A 17,533-nucleotide genomic window follows, 5' to 3' on the forward strand; every position below is an offset into this window, starting at 1 on the left:
TAATTTCCACACTCCGAATTTTCTGCATAATATTTACACCACACATTGCCCTTAAACAGGACATCTCCACTGCCTCCAACCGTCTCCTCGCTGCTGCATTTACCACCCAAGCTTCACACCCATATAAGAGTGTTGGTACTACTATACTTTCATACATTCCCTTCTTTGCCTCCATAGATAACGTTTTTTGACTCCACATATACCTCAACGCACCACTCACCTTTTTTCCCTCATCAATTCTATGATTAACCTCATCCTTCATAAATCCATCCGCCAACACGTTAACTCCCAAGTATCTGAAAACATTCACTTCTTCCATACTCCTCCTCCCCAATTTGATATCCAATTTTTCTTTATCTAAATCATTTGACACTCTCATCACCTTACTCTTTTCTATGTTCACTTTCAACTTTCTACCTTTACACACATTCCCAAACTCATCCACTAACCTTTGCAATTTTTCTTTATAATCTCCCATAAGCACAGTATCCTCAGCAAAAAGTATGTGTCAATTCCCATTTTGAATTTGGTTCCCCAAAATTTAATCCCACCCCTCTCCCGAACACCCTAGCATTTACTTCCTTTACAACCCCATCTATAAATATATTAAACAACCATGGTGACATTACACATCCCTGTCTAAGACCTACTTTTACCGGGAAGTAGTTTCCCTCTCTTCTACACACCCTAACCTGAGCCTCACTATCCTCATAAAAAGTCTTTACAGCATTTAATAACTTACCACCTATTCCATATACTTGCAACATCTGCCACATTGCTCCTCTATCCACTCTATCATATGCCTTTTCTAAATCCATAAATGCAATAAAAACTTCCCTACCTTTATCTAAATACTGTTCACATATATGCTTCAATGTAAACACTTGATCTACACATCCCCTACCCACTCTGAAACCTCCTTGCTCATCCACAATCCTACATTCTGTCTTACCTCTAATTCTTTCAATTATAACCCTACCGTACACTTTTCCTGGTATACTCAGTAAACTTATTCCTCTATAATTTTTAGTCTCTTTTGTCCCCTTTCCCTTTATATAAAGGGACTATACATGCTCTCCGCCAATCCCTAGGTACCTTCCCCTCTTTCATACATTTATTAAACAAAAGTACCAACCACTCCAACACTATATCCCCCCCTGCTTTTAACATTTCTGTCATGATCCCATCAGTTCCAGCTGTTTTACCCCCTTTCATTTTACGTAATGCCTCACGTACCTCCTCCACACTTACATTCTGCTCTTCTTCACTCCTAAAAGATGGTATACCTCCCTGACCAGTGCATGAAATTACTGCCTCTGTTTCTTCCTTAACATTTAAAAGTTCCTCAAAATATTCTCGCCATCTACCTAATACCTCCCTCTCCCCATCTACTAACTCCCCTACTCTGTTTTTAATGGACAAATCCATACTTTCCCTAGGCTTTCTTAACTTGTTTAACTCACTCCAAAATTTTTTCTTATTTTCATTAAAATTTCTTGACAGTGCCTCTCCCACTCTATAATCTGCTCTCCTTTTGCACTCTCTCACCACTCTCTTTACCTTTCTTTTACTCTCCATATACTCTGCTCTTCTTATAACACTTCTGCTTTGTAAAAACCTCTCATAAGCTATCTTTTTCTCTTTTATCACACCCTTTACTTCATCATTCCACCAATCACTCCTCTTTCCTCCTGCCCCTACCCTGCTATAACCACAAACTTCTGCCCCACATTCTAATACTGCATTTTTAAAACTATTCCAACCCTCTTCAACCATCCACTACTCATCTTTGCACTAGCCCACCTTTCTGCCAATAGTCGCTTATATCTCACCCGAACTTCCTCCTCCCTTAGTTTATACACTTTCACCTCCCTCTTACTTGTTGTTGCCACCTTCGTCTTTTCCCATCTACCTCTCACACTACCACTACAGACTGATACACTCTTGAAGTCATTCTGTTTCGCTCCATTCTCTCTACATTTATTATATATATATATATATATATATATTTCGGACATGTGGAGAGAATGGAGCGAAACAGAATGACTTCAAGAGTGTATCAGTCTGTAGTGGAAGGAAGGCGGGGTAGGGGTCGGCCTAGGAAAGGTTGGAGGGAGGGGGTAAAGGAGGTTTTGTGTGCGAGGGGCTTGGACTTCCAGCAGGCATGCGCAAGCGTGTTTGATAGGAGTGAATGGAGACAAATGGTTTTTAATACTTGACGTGCTCTTGGAGTGTGAGCAAAGTAACATTTATGAAGGGGTTCAGGGAAACCGGCAGGCCGGACTTGAGTCCTGGAGATGGGAAGTACAGTACCTGCACTCTGAAGGAGGGGTGTTAATGTTGCAGTTTAAAAACTGTAGTGTAAAGCACCCTTCTGGCAAGACAGTGATGGAGTGAATGATGGTAAAAGTTTTTCTTTTTCAGGCCACCCTGCCTTGGTGGGAATCGGCCAGTGTGATAAAAAAAAAAAAAAAAATATATATATATACAGTGGACCCCCGCATAACGATTACCTCCGAATGCGACCAATTATGTAAGTGTATTTATGTAAGTGTGTTTGTACGTGTATGTTTGGGGGTCTGAAATGGACTAATCTACTTCACAATATTTCTTATGGGAACAAATTCGGTCAATACTGGCACCTGAACATACTTCTGGAGTGAAAAAATATCGTTAACCGGGGGTCCACTGTATATATATATATGTGTATATATATATACTATATATATATATATATATATATATATATATATATATATATATATACACATACATACATACATACATACAGCAGACCATTGTTTAACACTGTTTTGTATTGCACGTTTTGGTTATAGCACGACTGAAGAATTGCGACATATTTTTGTTCATAAAATTAGTTTAGCATGGTTGCGGGAGGGTAAAAAAATTTGAGTGTGCGGTCGTCCGCCGGGCGGGATGGCCTGTGGGTTACACCACTGAGTCAACGAGTATCTCAGAAGCTCGCTGTGTTTATTTACAAACATATTTTTTTATTTTCATTGCCATTTGTTAAATCTGCCAAACAATCATGGCACACAGTAAGCATACAAGTGTTCCCACAAGTGACAAGAAAAGGTTTAAGCATTCAAGTCTAGGAATTACGAAGAAAATTGAGATATGAGACAAGTTTAACCCTTTGACTGTTGCAAGCCCCTTCCTGAAACTGTCATTTCATGTCGCAAAATTTTTGGGAAAAAAAAAAAAAATTCTTATGAAATTATAGAGAATCTTTTCCTGATGGTAATGACACCAAAAGTACAAAATTTGGTCGAAAACTCACGGAATAACGCTCCCGTGAAGTTAGCGGTCTCAGCGACATATATGCACTGGTGATTTTGCCGACTTTGAGCTCTGTTTTTGGCCAATTCCGTTGTTCCAGTTGACCGAACTCATAGCTATTTCTTTAGAACTCCATTTTTTTTCTATGAGTTAAGTACAAGAAACCACCCATTTACCGATTTGAACTACCCAATAAAGTGAGAAATTGGCAATTTGACCAATTACACACAAATTAAAAAAGATGCCAATTTTAAAATAGGGTCCAGAATAAACAATGCAGACATTCTTGGCACTAAAATAACATATCCTCTATTCATTAGTCACATCTCCAGGCCCGTCTTATATTACTATTGCTTTCTATTTTGATTTTTTATTCATACAAAAAATACAAAATTTACTGTTATGCAGACTAATGCATTATTTTAAAAACAGAATAAATAATATCAGTGTACTAGTGAAAGAATATTAGACTCCCCAGTTGACGTGTATTGGACGTGTAGTGTGATTTGCTTACTCCTGACATTGGTAAAAATCGAACGTTTCCGCTACTTTGAGCTCAATTTCAAGGTCGTTTTCATTATGGAACTAATCAAAATCGTCTCTCTTTCTGTTATGTTTTCCATTCTACCAAATGAGACCAAGAAAACGAGAATACATGCATAAATGCTATACGAAAATACACCTCAAAGTCAGCATTTTAATCGAAAAAAAAAACTCGAAGTGTTTTTTTTTCTCATTATGCACTGTGTGCTGCAGGATTTTTTTTATGTGGTGCACAGTGACGACACAGACCCATTCTCTCACATGTGGGCCTACCAGCTTTCTCCTGCTTGATTTGAAGCCGCTAGAATTTACACACATTAATATGTACGAAACAGTGGCGCGTAAGACGTATATATACGACGAAAACAGTCAAACGGTTAAGACTGGCTCACGTGTGGTGGATATAGTGAGGGCCTATGGCCGTAATGAAGTGTCAGTTTGCACAATTAAAAAGAATAGGGCAAATAACACACTGACTTGACTGAATGACTTACTGACTTGACTGAATGACGTACTTGACTGAATGACGTACTTGACTGAATAACTTACTGACTTGACTGAATGATGTACTTGACTTACTGACTTACTGAAAAAGAGTGTATGTTTAGCACATACCGAGTAGCGTTTTCTGTAATGGTCACGGTCACTTTTTTGTTTTTTATCCCTCCCCGCCCTTCAATCTTCAATACCTCTCTATAATGTCAGATTTTTATTAATTTAGGCGTCTTTATCATGCTTCTACGTTATTTATGTTATACCTAATATTATTCTGGAATAAATAAGATAGGTAGATAAGCTTACTGATAGTAATAGTAGTATTATACAATATAGTGCCGTGAGCTCATATCTCCACACGCCATCATGGTCATGAGTTACTGAGAGTCTGAGAGAGATGGCTCGCGCTTCTCCCTGTTGTGCGGCCGCAGCCGCAGCAAGCAGCAACAAGGCTGCTCCTATATCTTGCCGTCCCTGGGCCTATCCGAACTCCAGTGATGGCCAAATTGGCAAGTACTGCTGCAACAACATGCAAGGAACCTATAGTGACATAAAAACTGACGGTGACGACAACGAAATGGACTAAATATGACAAAAGAGGGACCGGCATTCAAGTACCAGACCTGCTGCCAGACGTGAACCAGACTTGAGACGTTTTCCACTACAATGAAATAACTGACCTCCATATTAACTGCACCAGTGTTTAACGGGAAGACAACATGGCAGAAAACCTGATCAACTAAATCTCCAAGGAAATGACAGGTCTGTAGGACTTTTTTCTTCAGTGCCAAACGAGGGAAAGAATTGAGCATTTAAACATGGCTGACCGGCATCCAAACAGCCGCTACTGCCAGACGTACAACTAGCAAAGTAAAATTCTCATCTTTACTGACGTTCATCTGTTGACAGTAGCATCATATCTGTACCACCATCATACCACCTGTACCAGTGCTAACGAGAGGGAAACACAGGAGACATCGTCAAATCAACAGTACAAAACTCCAAGGTTATAGGTCGGATATCCCTCAGTGCCAGTCGTGAGAAAGAAGTGAATAGTTAAACAGTCAAGGTTAATGTTTTAGTAGCTGACCTATATTCAGCTGACCAGTGTACAGTGAGAGAATCACAGCAGAAAACGCCAAATATATCTATAAACTCAAGGAAAGTCAGGTTGTAGGTGGCGTTACTCCCCTCAGTGTTTTAAAAATGGCTGAGTCAGCAGAACAGGTCAGGCAGTCAACAACACCACACAACCCCCGATAAATGGAATTGAAGGGGATTTGGAAGGATAAAACCATGGATTAAACCTTTCTGATCTACCAGAATGGAAAGGAGTTAGAAGTTAATTGGGGAAGCCAGACTGTGAAGTGAGATGGGAAGGGGAGTGTGTAATAAGGGGTTAACTGTAAGGGTTTTGTGAAGTTAAGGGAAAAGTGAGCAGTGAAGAGGGTTTTGAAGAGGAAATTTTACTAGTAATTCAGTGGTGATTGCTAAAGCAGATACTAAGTGTACTAGGGACTGGAAAAGAAAAATAAATATTATTGTATATGAGTAAAAGAGCGAAGAGTGAAAATGGCAGGAATTAGGGGGGTACAGGCTGCCATAATTATATTTATATTTCTTCTTCAATTCCATGAAGAAAGAAATCAGTCATGGGGGCTGGAAAAGGTGAATGGAGTAACAGCGCCCTGGACAGTAAAATCCCAACAGTTGCCATCCTACCAGAAAAGTAAATGTCACTATTGCCGCAAGGTATGGCAACACCGCATACCCAAACAAAAACAGTGGCACACAGCTCTTATTGTAGCGCTCTTAAGTGGTGATATCCAAATTAATCCAAGATCTCAAACTATTGTGCAGAGGCAAAACAGACAGATAAATGACGGCGATAATGACGGTCTAGTAGCTAGGAATGATAACCTTAACTCCATATGTAATGCATACATAGGTCAATGTGAGACAATACAGCCATTATTATCTCAAACACTACCAAACAGGTGCATACACTGTACTAAAGTACGCATGAAAAACAGAAAAGGCACCTTATGTAAAATGTGTAAGGGGTGGGTGCATGATGGATGTATGTACAATTATAGCAACGGTGCCAGAATTCATTTTGTGTGTAACAAATGCACTTTGGCACAGTTACCCTTTAGCAGTGATGACATTGATTTACCTAATTTTAATACAAATGACCCATTGCCATATATTGATGATTATGATTGTTTTATGAAAACAGGCCTTCACTTTATTCATGTCAATGCAAGATCACTTCTTCCTAAATTGGCAGAGATTAGGATTCTAGCTAACAAAATTAGGGCGGCAGTTATAACCATCTCTGAATCTTGGTTGGATGATACGGTGACTGACGACGAGGTCAAAATAGATGGTTACAATATAAAACGCTTAGATAGGAACAGAAAGGGTGGTGGAGTATGTGCCTACATTAGAAATGACTTAGCTTACAACCCAAGACCTGATTTAAATAACAATAAACTGGAGATTCTATGGTTTGAAGTGCTGCTTCCTAAGACCAAACCCATCTTAGTAGGAACTAGTTACCGCCCTCCTACCCAGGACCAGTTCTTAGAAGACTTTTCCAGAGTCTTGTCCGGAGTTGAAAACAATTGCGAGACAATAATACTGGGCGACTTCAATATCTGTTTTCAGCAGCAAAATAACGGGCTATGCAAAAGGTATAAGCAAATTCTAGGACTAAATAGTTACACTCAACTAATTAATACTCCAACCCGGATCACACAGTTCTCAGCCACCCTAATTGACCATATACTTTGTAACCGCTCTGAGAACATTAGTCAGTCAGGCGTCATTACCACAGGTCTTAGTGATCATTTCATCATTTACTGCACCAGGAAAATCACTAGGGATAGGATAGGCCTACACAGGACAATAAAAATGAGGTCAACTAGAAATTACAGTAAAGAAACACTGGTAAATATGCCACACTATTGTGACTGGACAGAGATAACAAGTTGCACGGACGTAAATGATGCCTGGGAAAAATTCAAAACAATGTTCACTACCATCCTTGATAATATTGCACCAGTTAAAGAGGTTAGGATTAAACGAAGAACTGAACCCTGGATGAATACTGAGATATTAGATAATATGAAACTCAGAGACCAGCTGCTAAAAAGATTTAAAGCAAACAGACAGGATATTGCAGCACTAAATGAATTCCAAAGGGTGAGGAACAGAGTACAGAGACTTATAAAAGGAGCAAAGGCAAAGCACTACTGCTCAAAAATTGAAGAGTATAAGCATAACCCCAGAAAGCTCTGGCAACAACTAAAACAGTTGGGGTATAGCCATAAGCCAGTAGATAGGTCTAACATAGTACTCACTATCGATAATGAGGTATGCCACGAAACATCTAGGGTGGCAAATTGCTTTAATTCATACTACACATCTGTTGCATCAACACTAGTAAGTAAACTACCAGCTGCATCAAATACCTTTAACACAGACTCTGATAAGTTTCAAACATACTATACCAATAAAGGGGTAACCCCAAACAGTTGTCAACTAGTAAGTGTATCTCATGACTTTATTCAAAAAGAACTAAGCAGGTTAAACCCAACTTAGAGCACAGGCCCTGATAACATCCCGTCTAAGTTCCTAAAAGATGGTGCTTCTGAACTGTCAATCCCTATTGCTCACATAATAAATCTATCAATCACCACTAATACCGTACCGGAGGGGTTCAAGGAGGCCAGAGTTACTCCTATCTTCAAGAAAAATAGTAGGTCTGATGTAAGCAACTATAGGCCGGTTAGTATACTCAGTATAATATCTAAAATTCTAGAGAGGGCGGTGTATTCTCAAGTAGTTAAGTACCTTAATGACAACAACATTCTCCATAGCTATCAATCGGGCTTTAGAAGATCCTACTCAACCGACACCTCCCTTATTAATCTGATCGATTACCTGAGAACTGAACTGTCAAAGGGGAACCTCATAGGTATGGTAACCTTAGACCTGCAAAAGGCCTTCGATACTGTCAACCACAATATATTATGTAATAAACTTCAAGCTATCGGTATAGGTTCTGTAGACTGGTTTAAGTCCTACCTTAGCAACAGGAGACAAATAGTCAAAATCAACAAAACAGAATCAGAACCCCTGCCGATAACATGTGGAGTTCCCCAAGGTAGTATTCTGGGTCCCTTATTATTCTTATGTTATGTCAATGATATGCCTATCAGTGTCAAGTGCAAACTCCTACTGTATGCAGATGACAGTGCTCTGTTAGTGTCAGGTAAAGACCCACAAGATATTGCTAATGTTTTAACACTGGAACTGGAGTCCTGCAGCAAATGGTTAGTAGACAACAAACTATCACCACACCTAGGGAAAACTGAAGCCATTCTCTTTGGCACGAAACAAACTGAGAAGGGCAAATAATTTTAATGTTCAATGTAATGGGGAGCCCATCACTTTGGTTTCATCAGTAAAATATTTGGGAATCCCCTTTGACCCATGCATGTCAGGAGAATTGATAGGGAACAGTGTAGTAAAGAAAGCAAATGCCAGACTGAAGTTCCTGTATAGACAAGCACAGTGTCTACCTACTGAGGCTCGCAGGACCCTATGTCTAGCCCTTATACAATGCCATATGGATTACGCTTGCTCTTCTTGGTACTCTGCCTTGACAAAAAAACTGAAAGATAGACTGCAAATCACCCAGAACAAAATCGTAAGATTCATCCTGGGGTTGGGACCAAGAGAACATGTAGGCCAGGATGAATTACAGCAGTTGGATATGCTGAATGTTGAAGACAGAGTAAAACAACTGAAGCTAAATCATGTTTATAAAATTGCTCACAAACAATGTCCAGAATATCTTGCTGTCAATTTTGTCAAGGTTGGGAACCAAAGCAATCACAGTACTAGGGGGAGAGAGCACAACTTTGTAGTACCCACAGTCAGTGGCCAGGCTTCAAACACCTTTTATTGTACAGCAATAAAGGAATGGAACAGACTGCCCACACATGTCAAAGCCAGTCATAGCATGAACCAGTTCAAGAAGACTGCCAAAAGGTGTCTGATGAATGTAGCTACAGAAAGGGAGGGGAATGATTTTCTATTTTTTAGCTAACATACGTGTAAATTTTACCATATTCCTAGTAATGACCCTCGTATTGTAGATAGTCTTAATGACCTTGGTGTAGTAGATAGTCTTTTTAGTATGATAATAAGATGTTATCTTCATTGTAGAATAATAAGAAAATATTATAACCTTTATTTTTTTTTTTATTTTTTTTTTTTTTTTATTATTATCACACTGGCCGATTCCCACCAAGGCAGGGTGGCCCGAAAAAGAAAAACTTTCACCATCATTCACTCCATCACTGTCTTGCCAGAAGGGTGCTTTACACTACAGTTTTTAAACTGCAACATTAACACCCCTCCTTCAGAGTGCAGGCACTGTACTTCCCATCTCCAGGACTCAAGTCCGGCCTGCCGGACTTGAGTCCGGCAGGCCGGACTCATAACATCAGCAATCATCTGTTTCTTGTCATCCGCACTACATCCACGCACATTTAAGCAACCCAGTTTTATAAAATTTTTCTTCTTCTCTTTTTTAGTAATTGTATACAGGAGAAGGGGTTACTAGCCCATTGCTCCCGGCATTTTAGTCGCCTCATACGACACGCATGGCTTACGGAGGAAAGATTCTTTTCCACTTCCCCATGGACAATAGAAGAAATAAAAAAGAACAAGAGCTATTTAGAAAAAGGAGAAAAACCTAGATGTATGTATATATATATATGCATGTGCGTGTCTGTGAAGTGTGACCAAAGAGTAAGTAGGAGTAGCAAGATATCCCTGTTATCTTAGCGTGTTTATGAGACAGAAAAAGAAAACCAGCAATCCTACCATCATGCAAAACAGTTACAGGTTTTTGTTTCACAGTCATCTGGCAGGACGGTAGTACTTCCCTGGGTGGTTGCTGTCTACCAACCTACTACCTGAAGGGGGTAGGAGAGTTTCAGTGGGGGGAAATAAATGGGATTAAATCTGGAGTATCTGAGAGAGTTAGAGCAAAGGAAGGGGTAGCAGTAATGTTAAATGATCAGTTATGGAAGGAGAAAAGAGAATATGAATGTGTAAATTCAAGAATTATGTGGATTAAAGTAAAGGTTGGATGCGAGAAGTGGGTCATAATAAGCGTGTATGCACCTGGAGAAGAGAGGAATGCAGAGGAGAGAGAGAGATTTTGGGAGATGTTAAGTGAATGTATAGGAGCCTTTGAACCAAGTGAGAGAGTAATTGTGGTAGGGGACTTGAATGCTAAAGTAGGAGAAACTTTTAGAGAGGGTGTGGTAGGTAAGTTTGGGGTGCCAGGTGTAAATGATAATGGGAGCCCTTTGATTGAACCTTTGTATAGAAAGGGGTTTAGTTATAGGTAATACATATTTTAAGAAAAAGAGGATAAATAAGTATACAAGATATGATGTAGGGCGAAATGACAGTAGTTTGTTGGATTATGTATTGGTAGATAAAAGACTGTTGAGTAGACTTCAGGATGTACATGTTTATAGAGGGGCCACAGATATATCAGATCACTTTCTAGTTGTAGCTACACTGAGAGTAAAAGGTAGATGGGATACAAGGAGAATAGAAGCATCAGGGAAGAGAGAGGTGAAGGTTTATAAACTAAAAGAGGAGGCAGTTAGGGTAAGATATAAACAGCTATTGGAGGATAGATGGACTAATGAGAGCATAGGCAATGGGGTCGAAGAGGTATGGGGTAGGTTTAAAAATGTAGTGTTAGAGTGTTCAGCAGAAGTTTGTGGTTACAGGAAAGTGGGTGCAGGAGGGAAGAGGAGCGATTGGTGGAATGATGATGTAAAGAGAGTAGTAAGGGAGAAAAAGTTAGCATATGAGAAGTTTTTACAAAGTAGAAGTGATGCAAGGAGGGAAGAGTATATGGAGAAAAAGAGAGAAGTTAAGAGAGTGGTGAAGCAATGTAAAAAGAGAGCAAATGAGAGAGTGGGTGAGATGTTATCAACAAATTTTGTTGAAAATAAGAAAAAGTTTTGGAGTGAGATTAACAAGTTAAGAAAGCCTAGAGAACAAATGGATTTGTCAGTTAAAAATAGGAGAGGAGAGTTATTAAATGGAGAGTTAGAGGTATTGGGAAGATGGAGGGAATATTTTGAGGAATTGTTAAATGTTGATGAAGATAGGGAAGCTGTGATTTCGTGTATAGGGCAAGGAGGAATAACATCTTGTAGGAGTGAGGAAGAGCCAGTTGTGAGTGTGGGGGAAGTTCGTGAGGCAGTAGGTAAAATGAAAGGGGGTAAGGCAGCCGGGATTGATGGGATAAAGATAGAAATGTTAAAAGCAGGTGGGGATATAGTTTTGGAGTGGTTGGTGCAATTATTTAATAAATGTATGGAAGAGGGTAAGGTACCTAGGGATTGGCAGAGAGCATGCATAGTTCCTTTGTATAAAGGCAAAGGGGACAAAAGAGAGTGCAAAAATTATAGGGGGATAAGTCTGTTGAGTGTACCTGGTAAAGTGTATGGTAGAGTTATAATTGAAAGAATTAAGAGTAAGACGGAGAATAGGATAGCAGATGAACAAGGAGGCTTTAGGAAAGGTAGGGGGTGTGTGGACCAGGTGTTTACAGTGAAACATATAAGTGAACAGTATTTAGATAAGGCTAAAGAGGTCTTTGTGGCATTTATGGATTTGGAAAAGGCGTATGACAGGGTGGATAGGGGGGCAATGTGGGAGATGTTGCAAGTGTATGGTGTAGGAGGTAGGTTACTGAAAGCAGTGAAGAGTTTTTACGAGGATAGTGAGGCTCAAGTTAGAGTATGTAGGAAAGAGGGAAATTTTTTCCCAGTAAAAGTAGGCCTTAGACAAGGATGTGTGATGTCACCGTGGTTGTTTAATATATTTATAGATGGGGTTGTAAGAGAAGTAAATGCGAGGGTCTTGGCAAGAGGCGTGGAGTTAAAAGATAAAGAATCACACACAAAGTGGGAGTTGTCACAGCTGCTCTTTGCTGATGACACTGTGCTCTTGGGAGATTCTGAAGAGAAGTTGCAGAGATTGGTGGATGAATTTGGTAGGGTGTGCAAAAGAAGAAAATTAAAGGTGAATACAGGAAAGAGTAAGGTTATGAGGATAACAAAAAGATTAGGTGATGAAAGATTGAATATCAGATTGGAGGGAGAGAGTATGGAGGAGGTGAACGTATTCAGATATTTGGGAGTGGACGTGTCAGCGGATGGGTCTATGAAAGATGAGGTGAATCATAGAATTGATGAGGGAAAAAGAGTGAGTGGTGCACTTAGGAGTCTGTGGAGACAAAGAACTTTGTCCTTGGAGGCAAAGAGGGGAATGTATGAGAGTATAGTTTTACCAACGCTCTTATATGGGTGTGAAGCGTGGGTGATGAATGTTGCAGCGAAGAGAAGGCTGGAGGCAGTGGAGATGTCGTGTCTGAGGGCAATGTGTGGTGTGAATATAATGCAGAGAATTCGTAGTTTGGAAGTTAGGAGGAGGTGCGGGATTACCAAAACTGTTGTCCAGAGGGCTGAGGAAGGGTTGTTGAGGTGGTTCGGACATGTAGAGAGAATGGAGCGAAACAGAATGACTTCAAGAGTGTATCAGTCTGTAGTGGAAGGAAGGCGGGGTAGGGGTCGGCCTAGGAAGGGTTGGAGGGAGGGGGTAAAGGAGGTTTTGTGTGCGAGGGGCTTGGACTTCCAGCAGGCATGCGTGAGCGTGTTTGATAGGAGTGAATGGAGACAAATGGTTTTTAATACTTGACGTGCTGTTGGAGTGTGAGCAAAGTAACATTTATGAAGGGATAACCTTTATATTATAATAATAAGGTAAAAGGACCCCAATGGAAATAAGTCACTCTGTCTGACTTTTTTGGGTTATCCTAGGTTCTCTACACATATGCTGCTATGTATGATAATTCTATGTAACTGTATTTGTGTATACCTGAATAAACTTACTTACTTACTTACACAGCTCCTGCCTACCTTTCAATATCTCTCTATGTAATGTCAGTTTTTATTAATTTGTGCCTCTTTATCATGTTTCTATGTTATTTATGTTATACCTAATATTATTCTGGAATAAATATGATAGGTAGATATTATTTATTGATAGTAATAGTATAATTATACAATAACAAATCTAGAAGCATTGCTTTGAAACGGGGTCTAGACCAGCTGATGATGCCTTACCATCAGTTGTATAATGTACTGCAGGGTAAAAGAGCCCAGAGATCCATTACAAAATTTATGCACACTCCAATACAACCATCGACTTCAGTACCAGAACCTCTACCGTTCACTTCTGCTGACAACCAACAACCATCCACCTCAACTCAGTAGGGCCACACCATCCATATCCACTCTCTTCACAATCCACAAACACTACTACCCATAATTTAAGGTAAGAAATACTATTATTTCTATAGCATTTGTAGTCTTAAGCAGTAATATAGTACGACAATGCACTACAATTACATATTCACTTTTATTTTGTAAGATCTGGAGGTCTAAAAAAAAGTTGCTTGGCTTTTTGGGGGCTCCCAGGAATGTAACCCTATTTTTTCCACAAATTCTTTAGTTTGTCTAACACAGTTTTGACTAACATGGCATTTTCAGGAACATAACTACTGTGTTAACACGTAAACAGTCCAAACGTATATGTATGTTTTTACCCCTAGTGCCCCAAACGTATACAAACGTTTTATTTTTCCTGCCTTCAAATTTGGCACGATTGGCCTGAGATGCCTTGTCAGCATAGAATTGGTTCTAACACTCAGTGTGCGCAGTATTAAAAAATCTGGGACCACTTAGTACCTTGCGGGAGCACCAGTTCACATGAGCGCCAGCTAGAGCAAACAGCGCAGCAAACACCTGGGATTCACTGATGTCATGTAGTATTAACACTCCTATTTTAAGAGGAAAGTGATTTTGACCCTGAGTTTAGTGGCTTTGAGGTGGATGTGGACACAAGTAGTCGAGGAAATAACAAAAAACCTCGATAATAACCCATGTGCAATATTTGTGCAACACCCTTTCAGAATGTCTTATAACCTATACCCTAAGTAAAGAGAAACAATTCTGGCTGGCTGGCAGGCTGGCTGCCTGACTGGGTGATTGGCTGGCTAGTTGGCTGGCCAGCTGCATGGCAGCCAGCTGTGTGGCTGGCCGGCTGCTGGCGGACTGGCTCTATCTCCATTTGTCTATCTCTGTCTGTCTCTATCTCTGTCTGTCTCTATCTTTGTATCTGTATCTGTCTCTTTCTATCTGTCTGTCTATCTCTGTCTCACAGGTACACATAAATACAAGTATACATAGTGTAAATTACCTAGGATAACCCAAAAAATCCAGACAAAGTGCTATACTCTGCTTGAAGATGTGAGTAAATGTGATGATGCAGTCTTGTGGCTCTCTCTGAGACAGAGAGCTAGACGGATCGACAGATAGACGGAGCTTGACAGCCAAACAAATAGACAGACATGTTTGTGTACAAGTAAAAACAAAGCAGGCCCTAATCTTTTCTTATCAAGTCTTATCACTGCACCCTTGCGAATGTTCATCAAACGTCATCTCTTATCAAATGTTATCTCTTCTTATCACGTCACTGTCAGGGGTGGACTTTGTTTTTCATGCTTCAAGGGAACTTATTATTTCATTATTATTACTTATTCTTCTCCTCCTCCTCCTCCTCCTCCTCCTTCTCCTTCTCCTTCTCCTCCTCCTTCTTCTCTTCCTCCTCCTCCTCCTCTTCCTCCTCCTCATTATTATATACTTCCACATACATCTTGCTACTTCTACTTACACTTAGGTCACACTACACATACATGTACAAGCATATATATACACACCCCTCTGGGTTTTCTTCTATTTTCTTACTAGTTCTTGTTCTTGTTTATTTCCTCTTACCTCCATGAGGAAGTGGAACAGAATTCTTCCTCCGTAAGCCATGCGTGTTGTAGGAGGTGACTAAAATGCCGGGATCAAGGAGCTAGTAACCTCTCCTCCTGTATATAATACTAAATGTAAAAGGAGAAACTTTCGTTTTTCCTTTTGGGCCACCCCGCCTTGGTGGGATACGGCCGGTGTGTTGAAAGAAAGAAGACTTCCACATATCCAAAACATGGCTGGGACCTATAAATACTTTGTATATATTCAAAGACAATAGTAAATGACCAAGGCAGGTGTAAATGTCCACCTGTCACTGTGTTTGTGACAATGTGAGTACAATTTCAGTACCTAATACTAGTGTCAGAACAAAGATTAGTTATGAAATGACAAGAACTACTATAAATTGTAATTATCAGAACATAAAAATTATATAAATATGAAAAATGGAAAAAAAGATATATTGGCAACACTTCTACAAGTGGCAGCGCTCCACGTTGCCGCCAGGTGATCTCTAAGGGCCAACTTTGCGGCCTCATATCTCGGTAAGTACTGACCCTAACAAATTTTTATCCTATAACACTTAGAAAAATGTGCTCATTTTTTTTCAATAAAAACAAACGATTTTTTTATTTTTTCAAAATATCTGGGGCACTGGGGTAGTGAACGTATATATACGTTTGGACCGTTTACGGATTAAATGACGGTCTACTGTATATGCTCTTAATAATGAGTAACTTCATTAAAAGGAACTGACAGTAAAAAAAAAAAATACAGTAATTATGATCATAGTTTACTAGGAACCAGTAGGCTTATTGGCTAGAATACTTCTTGTCCAGAATAATACAATAATTTTCACTAGTTATATAAAGAGTCACATTACTTGTGAGATGAATCTGGTCCTGCTTCAGACAAGAATAATTTTTCTTTGCTCAAAGGAACGTGATCCAGGGTCTCCCATGTACGACGAGAAGTCAAAGGTGGACCTTTAAGTACAGCTTCCCATACATCTTCCATGTCATCTTCTGGGGTTTGGAGATTGGCTGCCCGAGATGATGCATATCCTTCATCGCTACACACCTAGAATGTGATTGCATAAAACATCATTATTTGCAAAGATTAAATGAACAAATATTTTCTCAACATCAAAGTTCAAGGCCAGACTCAAGGAGAAGAAATGTGGTAATATGGATTAGTATGGCTGGGATAACAACAATGGCATGTGTCTGCAAGAATACTTAAAACATCACTTGGAAATAAGAGATTGTTGGCAAAATTTTTCTGACAATAGTTCATCAACAAGCTATAGACAAAGCTCTATTTGTCACAGGTCCACTTGACATGTCTCACAACAGCCAAGTATTTTGTATTTTAACCCTTAAACTGTTCAAACAAAGAGCTACGTTGACGTGCGTAGTGCTCCGAACGTAGATCTACGTATGATTTTACATGCTTTATGTGAAAAAACGTAGATCTATGTTCAGAACGCTATGCATGCCAACGTAGATCTACGTAGATCTACAGTTTAAAGGTTAACAAGTCTTTATATGTCCAGTACCAAATAAAGAAACACGGATGAAACTATAAGTCCAGAAACTTTTGATTCCTTAACCTATTAGGGATAAGAAAATATCAGTAATGTCTATTTTTAATCAATTTATGCTTTAAAATACAAAAACTATGTTTTACTTGCAACGAAAGAAAGACTTCAAAATAGTCTAAGTTCTGAAAAGCAGCCCTTGGTATCATATGAAAGTGCATACACATCTGAGGAAATATATACTGCATAACATTAAATCTAATGAACTTGGTTGAAAAGATTTAGTATTTTTTTTTACTAGAAGCTAATTTATTATGAAACAAGGTTCAACTTAATGTGGAGAGTGACTAAGATTTAATGCAGTGACAAAAACAGGTTGCAGAACAAGCTTACATTAGGACAGCATTTCTCTGTTCAGTTTTATAAAGAATGACTATAAAGCTCTACACAGAGCAAAATGTCCCATAAAATGCTTGCTCTGCAACTTGTGCCTTTTCTACAATATTACTGGCAGAAACGCACTTAAATCCAAGACTTACTGCACTTGGAGGTGAAGGTAAGGTCTTGGGAAGATGACTGAAGTAACTGTATCCTTGGGCATTAGTTGGCAGCTCGGGAATAGACAATAAAGCATCTGGTTCCACCTCTCCACTTTGCTTCTGTAATAATGCTCCCATGACTCTGAGAGAGAAAGATACATTTTACCAATATGCAAAATAATCCATTC

At 39.4% G+C, this 17,533-nt stretch overlaps 1 protein-coding gene across 8 annotated transcripts in view; it reads right to left on the reverse strand.

Moving 5' to 3' along the window:
* The window catches only part of LOC128693175 (gamma-tubulin complex component 6), a 464,079-nt gene that overhangs the window by 213,576 nt on the left and 232,970 nt on the right, over positions 1 to 17,533 (reverse strand). For all 8 annotated transcript variants that reach the window (XM_070089457.1, XM_070089462.1, XM_070089461.1 and 5 more), the window contains exons 6-7: positions 17,346 to 17,487; positions 16,150 to 16,346 (exon numbers count right to left, since the gene is read on the reverse strand). In XM_070089457.1, coding sequence (XP_069945558.1) covers positions 16,150 to 16,346; positions 17,346 to 17,487 — 339 coding nt within the window. The remainder of the gene's footprint in view (positions 1 to 16,149; positions 16,347 to 17,345; positions 17,488 to 17,533) is intronic.

Source organism: Cherax quadricarinatus, chromosome 28, assembly GCF_038502225.1.
Source record: "Cherax quadricarinatus isolate ZL_2023a chromosome 28, ASM3850222v1, whole genome shotgun sequence".
Taxonomy (NCBI): Eukaryota; Metazoa; Arthropoda; class Malacostraca; order Decapoda; family Parastacidae; genus Cherax; species Cherax quadricarinatus.